The following is an 18943-nucleotide window of genomic DNA, read 5'->3' as shown; positions in this document are numbered from 1 at the left end:
TCTCAAGTCCTTTTTTCCGACGGGATCTCGGCAATTTCCCAAGAATGTCCACGTATTAACCAATCTGATATCTTTAAAGCCAGTTTTTGTACAGCGAAGATGACAGATCGTCTCGAAAATGACGTCACGCTGGCTTGAGATTCCACGTGACGTTCTCGTTCCGTTCAAGGCGAGAAACTTTTTACAGCGGAGACGAAGAGCGAAACCCACAGATTTCTCTTGCAGAATATTATTTTCTATATTGAGAATACCTTCGGTGCAGTTCCCCTCGTCCGTACCGTCCAGGCAGTCTCTCTTGCCATCGCAGACGTTCAGTGCGTTTATGCATTTGCCGTCGCAAGGATGCTCGTAAAGGTCGCATCCGTCAAGCGACGTGTCTTCGTTCGAGAAAGAATTGAGTTCATTTTGCTCTTTGTTGACTCTGAGATGTTCTTCTAATCTCCTGGTGTATATATAATCGCAGTCGGTTTCGTCATTAGCGTTGAAACAGTCTACGATGCCGTCGCAGAGTTGATCTTCTTCGATGCACATGTATTTATCACAAGCATGCTGATTCTCGTTACAATGGTCGTTCTCGTAATCGTCCGCATTTACCGGGCCGTTATCAATGTCGTTGTCTTCGCTGGATATAAATTTTTCTTGCCCTGCGTATTCTTCTTCCTCTTCCTCACTATCGAGATTTAAATTCACGTCGGTCGTAGCGCCTCCCCTTATAAAATGTGTAATACTTTCCAAATATTCTATCGCTTCATTATCTTCATTACTTTCTTCATCCAAGATCGGCTTACGTATCGTATCTTCCCTATCGTTATCTTCTTCATTTTTACTCGTGTTCATTTCTTCACTGCTTATATCATCGTTTTCGTTACTGAAAGATTTCCAAGTAGTACTATCTAAAGTAGATACTTTGTTATACGTGGAAGAATCATCGCTGATGGAAGTGCTATAATAACTCGTTTTTTCGTCTATCGAATTGCTTGTGGTTGAAACAACATCTTCTTCACACTCGTTTGATTCTTCATCTATCTTTTCATCGCTTATCCACCTGAAGAACCAGTTATTCTCAGTGGTAGTTGTAATTCGTATCTTACATTTTTTAGAACTTTTTCCATTGGATGTTGTTAATAACTGAGATGTGATGACAAGATCCGCATCCGTCGTTTTTTCCGATTGAAGGCTATTGTGAATATTATTTTCCGTGGGGTGTTCCGAGACGGACCCGTCAGTGTTAGAGAATTCTCCCTTAATAGATTCCGTTGTAATTTCATCAGTGAAGTTCCAGTCGTTTCTACCAGTGCTCGTATTCCGATTATTGTCAACTTTGTCGTATCCTGGATCATTATGAGAGAACGTAGTCTTCGCCTGCTCCGAAGCGTTGCCATAATCAACGCTCGTTGGCTTGTCGACTTCCCAGGCGAGGGTCGATTCTCCCTTACGCTTCGCATTGCGATTCTTCTTCTTCTTCTTCTTTTTAGGTCTGTTGTTCTTACGACCATTATGACGACTTTTGTGCTTGCGTTTTCCGTGACTTTCGGTAGATGTCACTTCCCTGGATTCATTTGCATCCCGCGTGACGATCTCGGGGGCCCTGGTTGTCGTTGTTAAGTTCAATATCAAAACATCGAAATCGTCCCTTGAACTTTCCTCCAGAGTCTCCTTGGATTCTCGCGACTCCTCCGCTGTCGTGTGATCATTTGCGGTTATCGATTCTGGCGTCTCGTCGGAATTTATCAATCCGGAATCGATCTTATCCTCGTTCCGCGTCGAGTTTCCATTACTTTCATTAAATATTTCGAAAGTTCGAGCACCCGACTGCTCGTGCGTTTTGCTCATGTTACGCTTTTCATTATCTCGATCGTAATTTTGTTGGATCGAGTTATTACTTGAAGAAAGATTTGATACTATATCGATATCGTTGATTGCTTGAAAATGTCGGCGTATTTCTACCTTCGGTGAATTCGATTCATACAGCAACTTCTCCGTTTTTATCGATGAATAATCATTCTTGCTTGTTTTTGGTCTTGCAGACATCTCTTTTGATAAAGATGAAGCCGCTTCTTTCATTGTTTGATTGTATTGTATATTTGCCGTAACGTACTCCACAATTTCATCCATATCTTCCACAGAAATTGTTCTTCTGGTGACGTGATGCTGCTTTAGATATTTATTAAAATAATATGCAGCTTTACCGTCTTTTTTTACCTTGTGCCCAAAAAAGTTATCTCTACTATTCATATTGTTGTTCCTCGTTTTAATATAATTTTGTAATTTTTGCTTGTAAATATCATCGACCGATGTATTGAAATACGTAGACTTCACAGTAGTTGTTGTATCTTCCTTTTGAGTTTTCCAAGCTTCGGTTATTTTATATTCATTAGCATCTTTTAACAAGGTACTTTTTATTGTCGAGGGTCGCATGTCGATAGATTCTATTGTTTTTATTGTGGACGACAAAGTGGAATAATTTTTTAAATATTTGTTGTAATATTCTTGATAAGCGGGGCCGTATTTTCTGCTTGATGTTTTCTTCATAATTTTATTTCCGTCACTCACGTTTGTCGCATTAAAATTTAAATTAGTATCAACATTATTTGATACTGCAGTTATTATAGAGATTGTCATGTTACTTGGCTTGTTTAAAACTTTGGTTGAATTATATTGACGACATGCGGTAAATTTGTCACCAATAAGTTTGCAAATCCATTTATTATCGGTTGATTTTTCTGGAGGCAATAAATGATTATTTTTTTTGCTCATTTTCTCATCATTATAGATATCTTTTTTAGCCTCAGAAGTACCATTTTTTAAATAATTCATTGTTTTTGCATTATTAATGTCGAGATTATTCTGATAATCTGTTTTCGTTTTCGATAAAGTATTTCTGATTATCGAATTATTCGATTTGGAAACATCCTTTGTCGTGATGTATTTATCATTTTTTGAACCGTATAAAATATTCACGATCGCATTTGATGTATTAGACTTTTTTGGAGTACAATCAGAATTGCTCTCACCTGTCATTTTTTGGTCGGAATCAGCGACAGATTGTAAATGAAATGGAAAAGTACGCTTATATATTTCCAAAGATTTTAGAAGATTATCCGACAACTCGAGAGGTTTAGGAATTTGAGATTTATCGTTTAATTGCGACAAAATCTGGTTGACGATTAAATGGCAAATTTTGACATTGTTGCCACAATTCTTCGGGTCGGGTTTACGGTATCGCTCGAGTTCTGTGTTCTGCAGTTTATATTGCGAGGACAAGTTATTATCTTTCGATTTCGGGGTAATTTTTGTCAAGTATCTCGAGAAATTCCGCAGTATGAAAGTTGGAAATCTTCGTCGTTGGGCTTCTTCCGGAAACGCTTCCAAGATCGGATTACCGATCGTCACGGCTGGTTTGATGGTGAATCGATAGGCGCTCTCGGTCGTCACGGGTTGCATATTCATATTCCTTCGGCGTTCTGCAAGTTTTTCTTCGTGGGAAATCGCGACCAACGGCTTTCGCGCGAAACTTTCTGACGTAATAGAAATTTCGCCACAGGTACTTCTTCTCCACGGGCGGCGCATGATTTCGCGATAAGTACGATTAAAGAGGGATTGTGATGGAAAAAGGTGAATGTAATGGCGAAAATATTACGCGGAATGCTTGGGAGCTGTATTTGAAAGTCAGCGGCGATCGATAGAGGACGAGCTGGTCGAATTTTGTCGGTTTTACTATCGGATCTCCTATTACTCGCTGCATTTTAAGCTACAATAAAACTGGACTTTGTTGTGAAACTTTCTACAACTTCTTAGCTATAAAAAAAAAAAAAAAAAAAGAAAAAAGAAACTTTCGTCTATTAAAAAGCTAATCAACCATCGGAAATGCGCGAGCGGATTCTTTTTCTCTCTCAAGGCGTCTCAATCTCAACCGACTCTAAATCCAAATGAAAAAAAATCTGTGTAAATGTGACCAGTGCTACGAAAGCAAGATGTCGAAGAAAGCAACTTGAGACGAGTGAACGAATGACATATCGAATGATCGGTCTCGTGCACGCGAGTGAATGTGTACGTAAGTACGTGTACCTCTGTACCGTGTGAAAGAAGTGGGTAAGTGTGGAATGGCATAATTACCGCAGTCCCTCTCATCAGAGCCATCGGCGCACTCGTTCATCCCGTTGCATTGCAACTCGTAGTTGATGCAGCGGCCGTCCGTGCAGCGAAACTCGGTGTCTCTGCAACCTGCTCCATACACCACACTCATGCGCATTTAAAGATGCATTGCCCGCTGACGCGCGTCAACCCCCCGGCCTCCGGGATGTTCCCACCCCCAAAGGGAGATCGCTCGCGGGGGGGGTGGGGGGATCCTCCGGCGAGCCGCGAGAGATCGCGGCTCCAAGCAAGCCCTTCGATGCCCCCGAATCTGCCGTCCAGAGTTCACGTGCGAGAAAACAAACTGGGCGCGACGATAAATAATTTATTCGAGCGAGCGACCGGAGCATATTTATGACACGCGGTTCAAGTGACATACGCCGTGGAGGTCAGACTACGATTTGCATAGTACATCATCTGGACGGTAGAAACCGGGCGTTTCGCACCTTTACCTTGATGTGAGATGCTTCGAGTGCTGTGCCGCTTTTGCTGAGGTTAGTAATGAAACGAGGGAAGTATGTGGGGAATTTACGAGAGCAAAGGGCAGCAATCTGCATTCCCAATCGGAAGATAAATCAAACATCGGCGGCGACGTGATATGAGCGCCGTTGGATTATTTAACGCGATTAATTTATCTTCGATCGTCTTCGGCGGATCGATGCTCCTTGGCTCCACTTGGCGCGCCGGCTGCGAGGGGTGGGGGGGGGGAGGGGAAGGGAGAGGATTCGTTTTCGAAAATCGATTAATTAAAGTAAGCTCGTTTAGGAAGTAGGAAACCCCTCGTGATGCAATGGTCCGAGTACATTAACATTTCGGAATGCCTGAAAGTTTCGTCGCTTTCTTCACACACGACCGATCGTGCGGCGGCGCGTCCCGATTTGGATCGCAACCGGGACCGAAACCGGGATTAGGTGAAGTATGGTGCAACGACATTGGCTAAACTATTTCGGGAAAAGGCGTTATTTTCGTGGCGCGTTGCGCGCCGGGCGTAAAGTTCGGTCAGCGTGGAAAATCGTAAATCGAAAGTCACGCGGAGCGTGCCGGAGAAAATTAGGTTTACGTTATTCACGTTACAACGCGCAACGGTGTATTCCAACGTCGGGGGCCTTCGGATCGCTCGCCTAATTATATAATTATATACGGGCGCATTATATTTACAGCCTCGCAAAGAGAAAAATTTTTCATTCGCGAAGGAACATTAAAAAAAAAAAAAATAATTCCTGAAATTCGGAAAGAGACTGCGAACCATATACACATATATACATATATACATACACACACACACACACGCGCGCGCGCGCATATATACATATGCATGCGTATACATGGATGGCAATCCTTGCGCAACATTATTTCTACGACGTTAAGCACGTGTTCGAATGAGATCACTGCTAGGTTTACTCGCGAGACTTATCAAAGTGCCTGCAATCTTGTTGTTAAACTTCGCAGGCGCGTTTGAGGCTCGTTTAAGCTCAGGCGCCCCTTTCGATCGCTCGTGAATAATCGCGTCGGGTAACCGACACTTAGCAAAGAGCATCGGTGCAAGCTTATCGCGGCTTATTGCTGGAACCGTTGCGCCGGAGTTATCGTTGCGCGTGCAAAAGTGATTATTGACCTCACGAGTAGTTATGAACATGTCGCAACGTAAGGATTTACGTTGCCGACGAGCGAAGTTGGAGACGACGGAATCGAACACAGGTCGGACTCCTTCCGCATCGTTAGCAAGAATCTCTTGTTCCGTTCGTGCTCTCAAAATGTAATGAAAAAAAAAAATCAATTGAAAAGGAGAGAGAAATAAGTTAGCTTACCGCATTGGCTCTCGTCTTCACCGTTGCGACAATCGGCGATTCCGTTGCAACGCTTGTCGATACTTAAGCAGATACCGTCGAGACAACGGAATTGCTCCCCACTACAGGTAGTCACTGGAAACGATAATACAAAACGGATAGAAAGTTTATATAATATAAACAATTTTTTATCATTTATACAACGTGACATTTATACGTATAAAGTATTCTGAAAACTGAGCAACAATAATTTAACTCTTCTTCGTTAGTTGAGAACTTTTGATTTATAATTCTAACAAAATTAAATTTAATAAAATTAAAAAAAAAAAAACAATTGTTTGTAACTTAAACGCATTATTTTTTTTTTTATTTTCAAATTATGTGCGAAATATATCGAAAACTTAATTTACGAATATTGATAACGCAAAGAAATAAAATAATATTAACAAACACACCGTTGCAATTATACTCGTCAGAATGATCGAGACAATCGTTTCGTCCATCACATCTTGCATTTCCGCTGACACACGAACCGCTGGCGCACTCGAACTCGTCCGCTCGACATCGTGCTATTTAAAAAAAGATAAAAAAAAAAAATAAAAATAATGTATAAATAAAATAAGAGAGGCGGAAAGAGAGATGGGGAGGTGGATAAACCGATAAAAAAAAAACTACGCGCAGCAAATACCCTGATGATACGATAGCACTTTCACACAGTGATACTCTGATTTAGTTAAAAGTTTTTATTCTCTGTCTGACAAAGTAACAGAAGAGCTATCGACTCGAGTTTTATTGATTATTGTCGCAATTTGAACCAGTTACTGAAGCGTATTCAATTTGCGCGATATCAATAATCAATTGGATACGTGCCACGTTCGAAAATATTCGATGGCCCACTTTAGTTAATTAAAAATGGCAACTATTTGCAGAAATCCACTTGACCTATAGTAAATATAGGCCATAGTGTCACGTTACTCGTATGCTTGATACATAACGTGTCGACCGTTCATCGCGATGATGTGAAATCTGAAAATGTGCCTTTTTATAAATAAAAAAAGAATCGACTAAGCTCGATTGAGATTTCATACCGGCCTAAATATAACAGTTTCGTACGCATTTAATATACGCTATTTATGTTTTTATTATGTTAATCCGGGAGCTATTTGCGTTCACCATTTTTTTTTTTTTGCAAATAAATTCTTGATTTTACGGTTTATCTTTCAATCGATGGGTTCGCATTCCAGATATCGGTCCAGTCGCGAAAAAGAAACAAATGTTACAGAACGTCGGAAAATGTGCGAGTTTTTTTTCCCGGCGAGAATATCCCGTCGCTGAGATTTAATTTATTCGCGACAGTTGGATAACAGTCCGCGTTGCTTCGCGTATCGTATGTTAACTGTTTGCGCTTACGACTGTTTCGTAGAGCGAATTCGCGGCCGCATATGTGGCACCACATATCCATGAATAATTAAGCGCAAGAATCGCCGTCGCGTTATTGCAAGTGCGAATGCCTGTTCCCGAGTTTCTGCATAACTTTATGATATAACCAGCGTCGTGCGTAAATTATCATGCGCTACGTCCTAATGAGTTAAAAATGCCAGAGCTCAAATCTCATGCTGCACAGGCATCGTTCACGCAAGAAAATTCGCGTGTACTGCGTAAATCCTTCCACCATACCCAAAAGATGCAATAGAATTCGTACCTACCTCTCTCGTCGAGATGTGTGTATGTGTGTGTGTGTGTGTGTGTGTGTGTGTGTGTGTGTGTGTGTTTTGCGAAACGTTGTCGGAACGACACGGGAATCATGTAATGCGGGAACACGAGACTGATGCTCCTCGAAATTCGATCGAATGCAATTTTTTTCTATTACAAAATTTTACGAAAATAACCAAAAAAAAAAAAAAATACACGTTTTCACACTCGTCAACCGCCTCGTGTCCCCGTAACTATCGACGTTGGAATTTCGCGGTGATCGCGTTTATTTATAATGCAGTGGAATGTCATACGGCTAATATAATACATTTGCATAACATAGTTAATATTCGCCATTAAAAAAACAGATGTTTGCCGTGAAATTTCTTGTAATAGAGTCTCTTAAGATAATTGACCGAGTTAAGCGAGTTCCTTAGATAAACGCAAAGGCTATTTTATACGCAAATGCGTGACTAAGTTATTCCAACGCGAGTAACAAGTTGATTTGCATGTTTCGCGCGAGTGCCCCGTTTCGCAGCTTATTGGAGTAAATAGTGATATAATTCGTACTCATGTTGTAACAATTTTGTTCGTCCCTTCCACCGACACAGTCCGTGTATCCGTCACAGCGTCGTGATAAGGGCACGCAATAACCAGGCGCGCATTCGAATTGGTCTTCCTTGCAGGCTGTAAGAATTGCACTCAGGCTAATCTGGGAAGATTTACGTCGCCGAGAACGGCACGCTGACCCGCCTGACGCGGGTCAATTTCAGAGATGACACGTACAAAAACAGCTGAGAGAATGACGCTGACTGAGGATTAGACATATAAAACTGCCGAATGAGTGTGAACACTGAAAATACCAAATGACGAAGGAAGCACAATGAATAACGATTTCGCCGACAAGTAGATTAAGCTGCATTCCTGTTCAAGAACACCGTTTAAGAAAAGAGTGGACATTTATTTGAATTAGATTTTTCTTAGAAGCGAACGAGAAGCGAATAAGCGACACGAAGTTCGAGATCCATTTTGCTTAACTGCATCTAATTCTTCTTATGGCAAGATCATTTTTCGCTACTTTTCTAAATATATTTAAAAAAAAAATATATATATATATAATAAATATATATATATATATAATAAATATATATTTTATACATATCTTCTTTATATATGTTGTCTGATTAAACAGTTGTCAAATTAAATATAAAGAGCAATTAAGGAAGACGGACCTGACGGCAGTATAATCCCAGCTGAAGAACACAAAACAACAATTCTGATGTGAGACCCGTAACACGATGATATAAGATAGCGTGAAAGGAGTTTCTGAAGATGAACTAATTAGTGGCCGAGCGAGACGCGTTAAGTGCGCCGAAGTGGCTGGGCCATTAATTAGCACGCATTTGTGAAAATTTCACGAAAGAGATTATAAATGAACGAGGAGTTACGTCAATCGTCGGTGCTCCTTCCGCCGTACTCTAATTTACAGGGGTAATTAGTTAATGATGGAAGAACATGAAAGAACCTGCTCGGCCGCGGAAGGACACTGCGTGACGACCAACAGTTGCTTTTACATTTAGCCACGTCGATGACTGTTATTGCACGAATACACGCAGGGATGAAACACACGTTGGACAGATGTAAGTCGCGCGAACTCACAAGGGACAGCGAATGAAGCGTAGTGGAAAGTTCTTCACGAGCAAAAGCGACAGAAATAAAAGTTCCAGCGCTTTCCGGAGAAAGGGTTAAAATATCGTTTACACAAAGCTAGAAAGAAGAGAAAGAGAGGGAAAAGAGAGACGAGAGGAGCGTGGCGAACATCTCACAAATCTAATGATGATGTTTCGCTTGCGTCGTGCTTGCATTTGCCTATCGCGAAATATTCATCGCGATTCATTACGCTCTGAAACATTAGATTTTTTTATCGCGTGGAAAAATTAATCGACCGCCTCAAAAAAAAAAAAAAACGGAGCAATGAAAACCAGAACCGAAAAAAATTTACAGAAAAATAAAATTTCACTATCAATGTTCAAACCGCGATGCGAAATAAATAATTCACGTTCCGTGCCATCGAGCGAAGCCGCGGCATAGGATTACGGAAGTTTCAATTGATCGCTTAATTGTTGTAAATAGAGTGACAGCTATCGGTAATAAAAAATGCATCCGTTATCCTTCGCGACAGAAATTAACGACTGATTTGCGAGATTAACCGTTTTATGACATTGTGAAAATTTCGAAAAATCTGCTTTTTTCGTCAACTTGTGCTAAAAAAAGAGATGACGAGTTTAGATCGCGGTGATGACGCGGAAACGGGAATGAGACAGCGCGCCCTGAACTGTGAACCGCTTTATAGAACGATGGATGATGTTGCGATTTCTGACATCATCCTAGGTTCAAGGCTTGGCCTGAAGCCTCGCCTATTTGACGATTGAATTGCAAACGAGCCGCGAGTTTAATAATCAGCTCACGAGCGCTGCTCGGATGCTCGCGGCGATTTGCCCGTGCGCGAACATCCAAATAAGTCTGGAAACGATCCGCCGCGTCGACGCGAATGTGCACTTGAGAAATTAACGATTCAACTACTGAATCAGATAAATTATAATTCCAAAGTAATTTCGGACTTGTCAAGATAATTGCGTAGACGTGGCGTAATATTTTCTTCGCGTGGCGATAAATGCGTGACTAAGGCGCATTCTAATGAATTTCGAATAATCGGCCATTAAAACTTTTGGATTCGTCGAAACAAACTGTCCCTAAAATATCACCCGCCGGCTTAATGACACGCCCGCCGCGCCGTAACATCTCGACAGCGAGAAACAAATGTAATCTCGCGCAAGGATTTAACGGGGATGATGGGGCGCTCGCGGGTGGTCCGACACGATTTTCGCGACGGGCCGATTTTCGCGGCGCGGCGGAGAAGTTCGGCCGGCGGGCGCGGCGCTCTCGTCACGAATCAAAATTGGATTAAAGCGGTGAAAATGCGAAATTCCGGGGCAGAGCCGTGACGGGAGGGCCGGGCCCGACGTTCGGCCGACGGCCCGTGGGAGATTAACGTCGGATTAAAATTGCGGCCGGTTATTAGGGCGGATTAATAAACGCGAGTAAATCTCGTTCGACAGGGGGCCATCCCGGATTTGGCGGGGAGACGGGGTGTCCCGCCTTGCGCCCGTCTCCCCATTTTTCCCCCCTTTTTTTAATCGCTCCTCGCACGTTCTCGACGGCGCTCGCGCCGCTAATGAAGTATGCGTTAAATTACACGAGACGATGAATGAGAAAACAACGACGATCGATTCTCCGTTAATACGCTCGCGTATTACAATTGTCATTATTAAGAATGTTAGCGTTCATGCAAATGAGCCGTAAAATCAAATATACGACATGCGTCACCGAACGTGTTGTTCTTCATTACGGTTATTGCCACTAATGGACTTATTGCCGCATAAAATCGCAATTTACATTTACGTGACCATTAATATCGCATAAATTGCGAAATGATATCTGTGAATGTTTCTTACATTACGACAAAGGAAAATAGAGACGAAGATAATATTTTTCAATTCGAGTCTGTTCAAAACGATTTACATAATTATTAATTATATAATTATTATTTTATATAATTAATTTTGCAAGATAACCATGTCATTCTAATTTAACTTGTAACCTGGATACTTTTATAGGGTGAGTATTCTTGCTCGAATCACGATCGAAATTTTCAACGGAGTAATTTTCGATCAGGTATCACGACCTACCTACCGATCGTAAAATGTTCAGTGTTTCCTTTCATTTTCTTGATCCTTAAAAAAATTAGACGGTAACGACCGACGGAGTAGTTAGCGATGCACGCGGCCGTACACGGCCGTACACGAAGCGTGCCTCCGCAAAAGACGACGGAAATAATATAACAGTTGGAAAGAGAGAGGTCGGCAGACGGCGGCAGGGGTTGTACGAAGAGGGAAAACGAATGTCGATGTAATGGGTGCAACGGCCTTAAACGCGAGGCCGAAGAACGCCACCGTCAACCGCCGCCACCCACCATTTTTTCCCCTAAGCACGCTATTGTTATTGTCACAGCTATTATAATTATTGAGCTCATCGTAATACGCGAGCAGTTCGCGACCATTAGTTCCGGCGCAGTCGCATGCGGATATGTCGTGCGGTGTTAGCTTACGATAAATAATGCCGGTACGTGCAAGGACGTCGCCGGTATCAATTCACGATTCCGCGTGAAGATACCTTAATCGGCACGCAGGAATCTTCATAGATTCGTACGTGCGAGAACGATCTTGCCACGAAATTTATTTGTTTTCTTTTTTTTTTTTTTTTTATTCATGTAATTAGTCCGTGCAACGTCTCCAAATTAGCGTTATGAAAAGCTTTCGTTTTATTAATTAATTCTGTTTAAATTTCAAAATAGTGCACAGTGCGCCGATATAAAATATAAAAGTAACAAGTCTTTCTTGGAGATGCATGAAAATTCTATTTTGCTAACGATGAATTTGCGCGAGCAGGATAAGTAGGCTTGACGTTTGGAAAATTGTTATTGTTGTACATGAGAGCGAACAAAAGTGCAATATTGATTTGTTTAATAGTATATTAAGTTAGCTACTAGAAAAAAATTCACGAATTCCAAGGATGCGATCACAATGCATCAATGCGCGATACACCGTAGATGCAAAGTGACAAACTGCATGCTCATGCAAATAAAGTATGATGAGTGTGAGTAATCATCTTTCGGAATGTGGAAACGATACTTACGGCAGTTGTGTTCATCGGATCCATCGTGACAATCATGCACGCCATCGCAGTATTTGTTACTGTCGATACACTGTCCGTTTCTGCATATAAACTCGGTCGGAGAACAAGCTGTGCACACAGAAAGAAATCATTGATTATTAGATACTATCCTATAAGGATTACTGTTATTCTTAAATAAGCCTTAAATTTAAATAACATGTATCAGACATTAATCTACAAAAATATTATATAAAATTAAACAAAATAGTAGTATATTGAAATATAATGGGAACAATTCTGAATCACTACAAAGATAAAAATATAATATAGTAAAATATAAATATAATATAATAAAATTTTTCTTCAAAAAGCTATCCAATATGAATTAAAATATTTAATAAATATAATTAGCAGCAAAAAGATATGTTATGTACAATATAATTACTATTATGTTTTTGTAATTTGAAATAAATAATATAATTAAATAATATATGATATGATAATAGATGAACTACAATCGAAGTTTATGTAATAGTTACAAATAAGTTCTCTTTTATCGTCTTAGGTTTTATCTAATTTATAATTACACATTGTAATGTAAGTAACAAAATTAGAAGTAGTGATTATATACGGTTTTGAGCTTTAAATGTGAATCAGATTACAGATATCAGATATTACAGACTTCAGGGTTATAATATATTTACGTTTATTTTTAAATAATCAAAGAGAAATAGACAGTTTACAAATATAATGAAAAATTTTCCTTTTTTTAAGCATTTACTACTTTTCCTTAAACTTTTGTCGTACATTTTTTCTGTAATAAAGTAAAAATTTTTCAATTTTTACTTAGTATTTGCTAATTTTATTTTTTATATACATTGAATCGTATTATATAATATATGTTTATATTAACATGCTTAAAGTATTGTAATATGCATTGAAAAGATACGTACGGTCATGTTAATCTCATTTGAACATGATATTGATTTCTTTCATGAAATCAAAGGATTCAATTTTTATATTAAACTCAGAGTGAATTGTTAAAAAAAATATGACATTTTATTTAATTGACATTTCATGTATTATAATCCAATAACGTTAATAAAATATAGAGCGTTTGTGTGTTCTTAGCAAACAATTGACAATTTCTAGAGTTAAAATAAAAATTTTTGTATACATGCCATTCAACAAAAAAAAAATATACAAAAGTTATTTATATATAATTAAACTATTTATAAATTTTAAATTAATTTATATATAATTAAATTATTTATATATAATTAAACAATTTGGAATTGGTGCCCATTCTACATCTAATGTTCTAAATATTATATAGAGAATGGAGAATGCAATACGCATTTAACGCTTTGATTTTCTATCTAGATATATCCCGACTATCATTCGACCCATTTCAGTCATCGAACGCGAGGTTTAATTCCTCTCTAGTACAAGAAAGTGCCATCTCGTTCAGGTCGTTCTCAAGTTGATATTACATATAGAGGAGTTACGTTCGCAAGGAATCGTGAAAAGAAATTCGTGCTCTTGAAAGCTCGCGAGATTCACCGGATGGATGCTACCTTGCCTCACAGCACACGAATAAACCAATAATGGGAGTCGGTTGTTTAATATAAATTCTGAGAAGATCGTATGTAGCGGTGGGTAAGATTTCAAAGGTGGAGCAGTTGGCCGTAAGAGGCGAGGGTAGGGTTGCAAGATAAGAGGTTGTAGGTCGGATAGCGCTTTACTGCGCGCAGACATCGCAGCTCTCGTTTTTCTCCTTAGCATGTGCCGTCGTTTTTAATATCAAGAGTCAGTACGACTTTTTATGATTTTTATAAAATCGTGAGAAAAGACCGATTAGATCTTTCATTGATCTAATTCTGACAAAAACGTTTCTGAAAAAGTTTTGAAATTATTTATCCTTATAGTTGTAATAAGGGTTTAGAACAAAAAAAAAAAAAAAGACAGAAATTATTATTTAACAAGATAATTATCTTACATAGGAAGAAATTTTATGTGGATATATATTTTAACATCGGGTATTGTTTGGCTACACGCGCATGTGTTGTTTCCATTATCGGATTCTATCTTTCGACTCTCCATGCGCTTACCGACTCTTCTCGCATGGCACAAAGCCAATTGTTAATTATCTCCGAACGATACAGCCAAAACCGCAAACAACGGGAGCAATTTTTTCGTTAGAGTTCGCTCGTTTGGGGTTCAATGGCTCGAAGCCCTCTCGCTCGGGTTTCGAAATCAGGAACGCGCAATCGTTGCCCGGTTATCCTATTTCAAATAAACATTCGCCCGTTCGCGAAGTCCGACTCCGATTTCAGGCCGGACGTGTGCTCGTCCGTTTCCACTTGCTGATCATACGATCGGTCGGTATGACTGGAGTCATACGCTGCCAACCCGGTGCTCGAGCCGTGGCATTTCGTTTTCGCATTTGTCCCATCGACTAATGCGAAGAAGCACTCGTGAGCGTGACACGCGCGCGGGTGGAAAAGTGATGAGCGCCGAAGAGAGCGGGAAAAAGAAATACGATGCCGGACTCTGACTAATAAAATTGAACTGACATATCGATGCCTCGTATGTGAAATGCAATTTCGCACGACAAGAGGGAAATATCGTGTACGATGTGTAAAATAAAATAAATCGTGTATCATGTTTTTAGCATATATCTACATCCGCGCGCGCACGCGCACGCGCGCGCGCGCGCGCAGGTGAGAGAGATTTACAAGTAGTAGATATAAAACAAAATTTTTATCACAATTTTAATTCTCAACTGTCAAAATTATTGTTCGAAAATAAAAATAAAATGTATATGTACCGGCTGATTTATGCTGTATTTTTCTAAAACTTGAAGCAAATATTTATATTTTTACTAAACTGACCGTTTGCAATAGATTTTTACATATTCGCGCAATACGTAAACACGCGTATTGTAAATTTAAAAATGGAAGAAATTTTAAAGATCATAGGTGTGTTAAAAAGTATTCGTCTGATACAGAGAAATCCTCTAAGCTGAGTAATTAAATACACATGAATGTAAATCGACGCGTGAAAGGAGGATTCGAGAGGCAGCCTTTGAAAATCATCGAGGAGGAGGGGGAAAAAAAAAAGGGGCAAATCGAGCGAAAGCATGCCATTTTGTCTCGAGTGTCTCGGCGGCGAGGCCACAATATTGCATTTGCCGCTCGAATGGCGCGGCTCGGTGGAAGAAGGCGGGCGCACGGGGGTTGATCATGTTGTGTAACGGCGACCGGAGGGTATGCTTTGACATACGAGACTGTCATTCGATGGCGGTGCTTGACGCTGAATCGCGCACATCGCGACAACGCAACCGGCGCGATGCAGGCGCGACAGGAATGCCCCTCACAACCCTCTCTCTCTCTCTCTCTCTCTGTTCGGGGCGCATTTGCGCGCCCCCAGAACGGGCTGCATCGTCGCGCAGGTATCTCACGTTACTCAGGTGGCCACTGAGTAGCGAAGGCTGCCGCGTTGAAATTCGCACCGCGAGCGGAGCGTGACTGCGCGCAATGCAAATCAAACCGCTCGGGTTTGTTTATTAAACAGACCGTGCGTTCCTCTCTGTCCCTCCGCCCCTCGACAGGCAGACGGGCCGGAAGCGAACCGCGTAAGTCAATAGGATATCCTAAACTCGAGGGTCGGCTCCTCCGTTTCACAATCCGCCCTTGTATTAAGAGATTTTCGCACGACATTTTCCACTTGACTCGCTCGCGAAGCTCTTACACCCCCTCCCCCCCCCAAAGATATCAAGTTTGACTGCAGAAGACAGACATTCAGCAATTTTGAGCGTGATATTCATTAACTCGACAAAATCCATTTGTGATTTGTGTGTAATAAAAATGTAAATATTTTACGAACAATATTTCATTTGTCGTAAAATATTATTTGAATAATGCTTTTTGTGCTTTTTCTAAAATAGCGATTCTCTAAAATGACATTTTTTAATTACTTGGTACTTCTATTCTCTTTCACTTTTTCTAATACGTATCTCTCTCAATATTTTTCATTAAAAAGAAGCACAGGCCGAGATTAATGCCGATAATAATCACATTACGTATCGTTTAAGCGATACCGCTGCAAAAAAAAATAGTACGACTTTCCCGATATCTCACGAATACACGTGAAATATTCATCGTGAGATGAGGACACAGCGACCACACAGTGACGGAAAATTCATAGATCAATTGTTCGTGGAAAATAAAATCGCGTCTCTTTGAATACTTAATGATCGCGATATCAGAGAGGTATCGATAATGTTGCACAATGTATTAGCAGTACATCGGAAATGTCGCGTGTCCCACAGGCATATATTTCCGATGTATCGCAAAGCGATCGTGATCGAGAAAAGCATTATTAATCTAAAGAGCGTGTTGTTTTTATTCGCATTTTCGAGTGTTCTTTATGTCGCTCACATATTCAGCTTACTCGAATCACGAAAGATTAATAAACACATTACGACGTTTTATATTATTTCGAGATAAATATAATGCAATCCCTTCCGACGTCACGTCCCGATAAATCGATCGCAGTTAGCTTTATTCGCAAAACACATTTACCGATTATCCATTAGCACGTACGGGAAAATAGATAATATTTCGCCTGAATAAAATAACATAATACTCTGAAGAATAACGCAACGTTTGGCGCATTAATTTGCATTCTGATATTTCAGAGTGCACGCCCGCAATCTTGTCAGCTCGCCGCTTTCCGCATTCGGCTCCGTTAAAAGCTGCACGAGCTGTTGCACGCGATACTAATGTCGTCGTTAGGATACGTCTAAAAACTGGATGGTTGTGACAAAAAGAAAAGGAACAATTCTACGCTGCTGCACCCGACGAAGAAGCAGAGTCTGACAAGCAAAGTACACCGAGCCAAGTTCCCAAGCTGCCTCGTGAATTTAAGGAGGGTAAAGCAATTAAGTCGATAGAACGCTCACCACATTTGCGAAATTGCCGGATTACGCGACGTTCCGTGCATGAGAAGAAATGTATCCTGTCTCTCAACAAAAGCGTTCGCCAATTAATCACCGGAAACAATATATCAGCAGATAATAAGACGGCACACACACACACACACACACACACACACACACACACACACACACACACACACATAATAACATCTTTTTCTTATATCTATTAATATTATTTAAAAATAAATTGTTTCATTTATACACGATGGATATTAAAATTTATATAACGGTTAATGAGCGGTTAATGAGCTCGATTAATGAGCGTGTCAAATTATTTAAGGCATTTGTCGTAAAGAATCTGTCGATGCTCGCTAGTTCGTCAAAGCGCTCGTGCCTTTTCAGAAAACGGCGCCGTGCGTCATTCCAGAGGCGTCCGCTGGACGCTTTTCGTATTCTCATAACAGCTTCAAGGAGCGCACTTTGAAATAGAAGAACGTCAGTGCCTGCGACCTCGCTCGCAGTCAAGGGGCACTCTAGCCATAAATTACACGAATAACTTCCCGCATGTCTTAGCTGTCGCACGAGGTCTTTATGGAAGGTCCTTGCGCGCGATTCCGCGCATAACGCGCCATTTTCGCGCGTTAATCGGAAATAAACCATTCAGAAAGAAGAACAAACGGCAAACGCCGGTCCAAAGATTGGAATCGAGAGACGCAAATAGAGCGATAACTCTCCGGGCGGGAATTGTTTCTAAGGTTTGCAATTAATTGGGACAGATATTAACCAAGATGCAAATGACGATCTATTTCGAGTCTTTTACGCGAAAAGTATTTGAACGTAGTCGAAACCATATATATATATATATCTAGTTATTTTTGTTAAAAAATCTTAATTATCCCATCGCCACAGCGCTTTATATATAGTCTATAAGCATCTTATGTATATATATATATATATATATTTTTTTTCTGCACTCTGTATATATATATATATCTAGAGTCTCTCTAATCGAATCACGGAGTGCAGAAAATTACAAAATTGGAAGCCATGCAAGTGGATTCCACGTATAGCTGATCATTCGTTTCTCGTTATCGCGTCGGTGAACATTCTCCAAAACTATTCTAACTATGCAGAATTAACAACAATAGCAGCCTTAAACCAATTCTCGACTAATTGGATTTTACACGTCGCCATTGTCGCTCTATTTTTACAGGATACTCTTAATTTATCGGCCGATTCGCGCGAATCCGCAGAAGGATCAAGATACTCGTTATTTTTCTCCTCTGACCGATTAATCGATTTTCAACGTCAACAAGGAATAAAAGATAATGGCGCAGCGTGCTCCAACTGCGACGGCCAGAACTTCCGAACTTTTCCGTTCTGAGCGCGTTAAGATTGAGAGTTATAAAAGAATCAGCCCATAAAAATGTATATTGTAAACATGGGTCCTTGGGTCCACTAACTCAAGGGTGGCGGCGCCGGCTGCTTTCCCTACGCCGTGAAAAAGCCGCGCAAACTTTCCCATTTGCCTATTTTATATACACGATGTTCCCTTCCTCTCTACCCCACTTAATATTTCACTCTCGGGAATTATCATCTTTTCCATATTCCGGCACGGCGGGAATTATCATCTTTTCCATATTCCGATCGTGGC

At 40.4% G+C, this 18943-nt stretch overlaps 1 protein-coding gene across 32 annotated transcripts in view; it reads right to left on the bottom strand.

Annotated features, from left to right (window-relative positions):
* Positions 1-18943, bottom strand: part of trol (terribly reduced optic lobes) — a 159640-nt gene that overhangs the window by 43359 nt on the left and 97338 nt on the right. For 12 of the 32 annotated variants that reach the window (XM_089074592.1, XM_089074601.1, XM_089074595.1 and 9 more), the window contains 6 exons: positions 12369-12476; positions 8184-8300; positions 6377-6490; positions 5943-6056; positions 4117-4224; positions 252-3464 (listed from right to left, as the gene is read on the bottom strand). In XM_089074592.1, the coding sequence (XP_088930718.1) occupies positions 252-3464; positions 4117-4224; positions 5943-6056; positions 6377-6490; positions 8184-8300; positions 12369-12476 (3774 nt within the window). Of the gene's footprint in view, positions 1-251; positions 3465-4116; positions 4225-5942; positions 6057-6376; positions 6491-8183; positions 8301-12368; positions 12477-18943 lie in introns of those variants that run through there. The other 20 variants (XM_089074612.1, XM_089074614.1, XM_089074615.1 and 17 more) reach the window with 6 other exon arrangements.

Source organism: Pogonomyrmex barbatus, unplaced genomic scaffold (assembly GCF_055798465.1).
Source record: "Pogonomyrmex barbatus isolate J1 unplaced genomic scaffold, ASM5579846v1 scaffold17, whole genome shotgun sequence".
NCBI lineage: Eukaryota > Metazoa > Arthropoda > Insecta > Hymenoptera > Formicidae > Pogonomyrmex > Pogonomyrmex barbatus.
The sequence above is the reverse complement of the archived record's forward strand: the minus strand, read 5'-3'. Positions and strand labels throughout refer to the sequence as shown.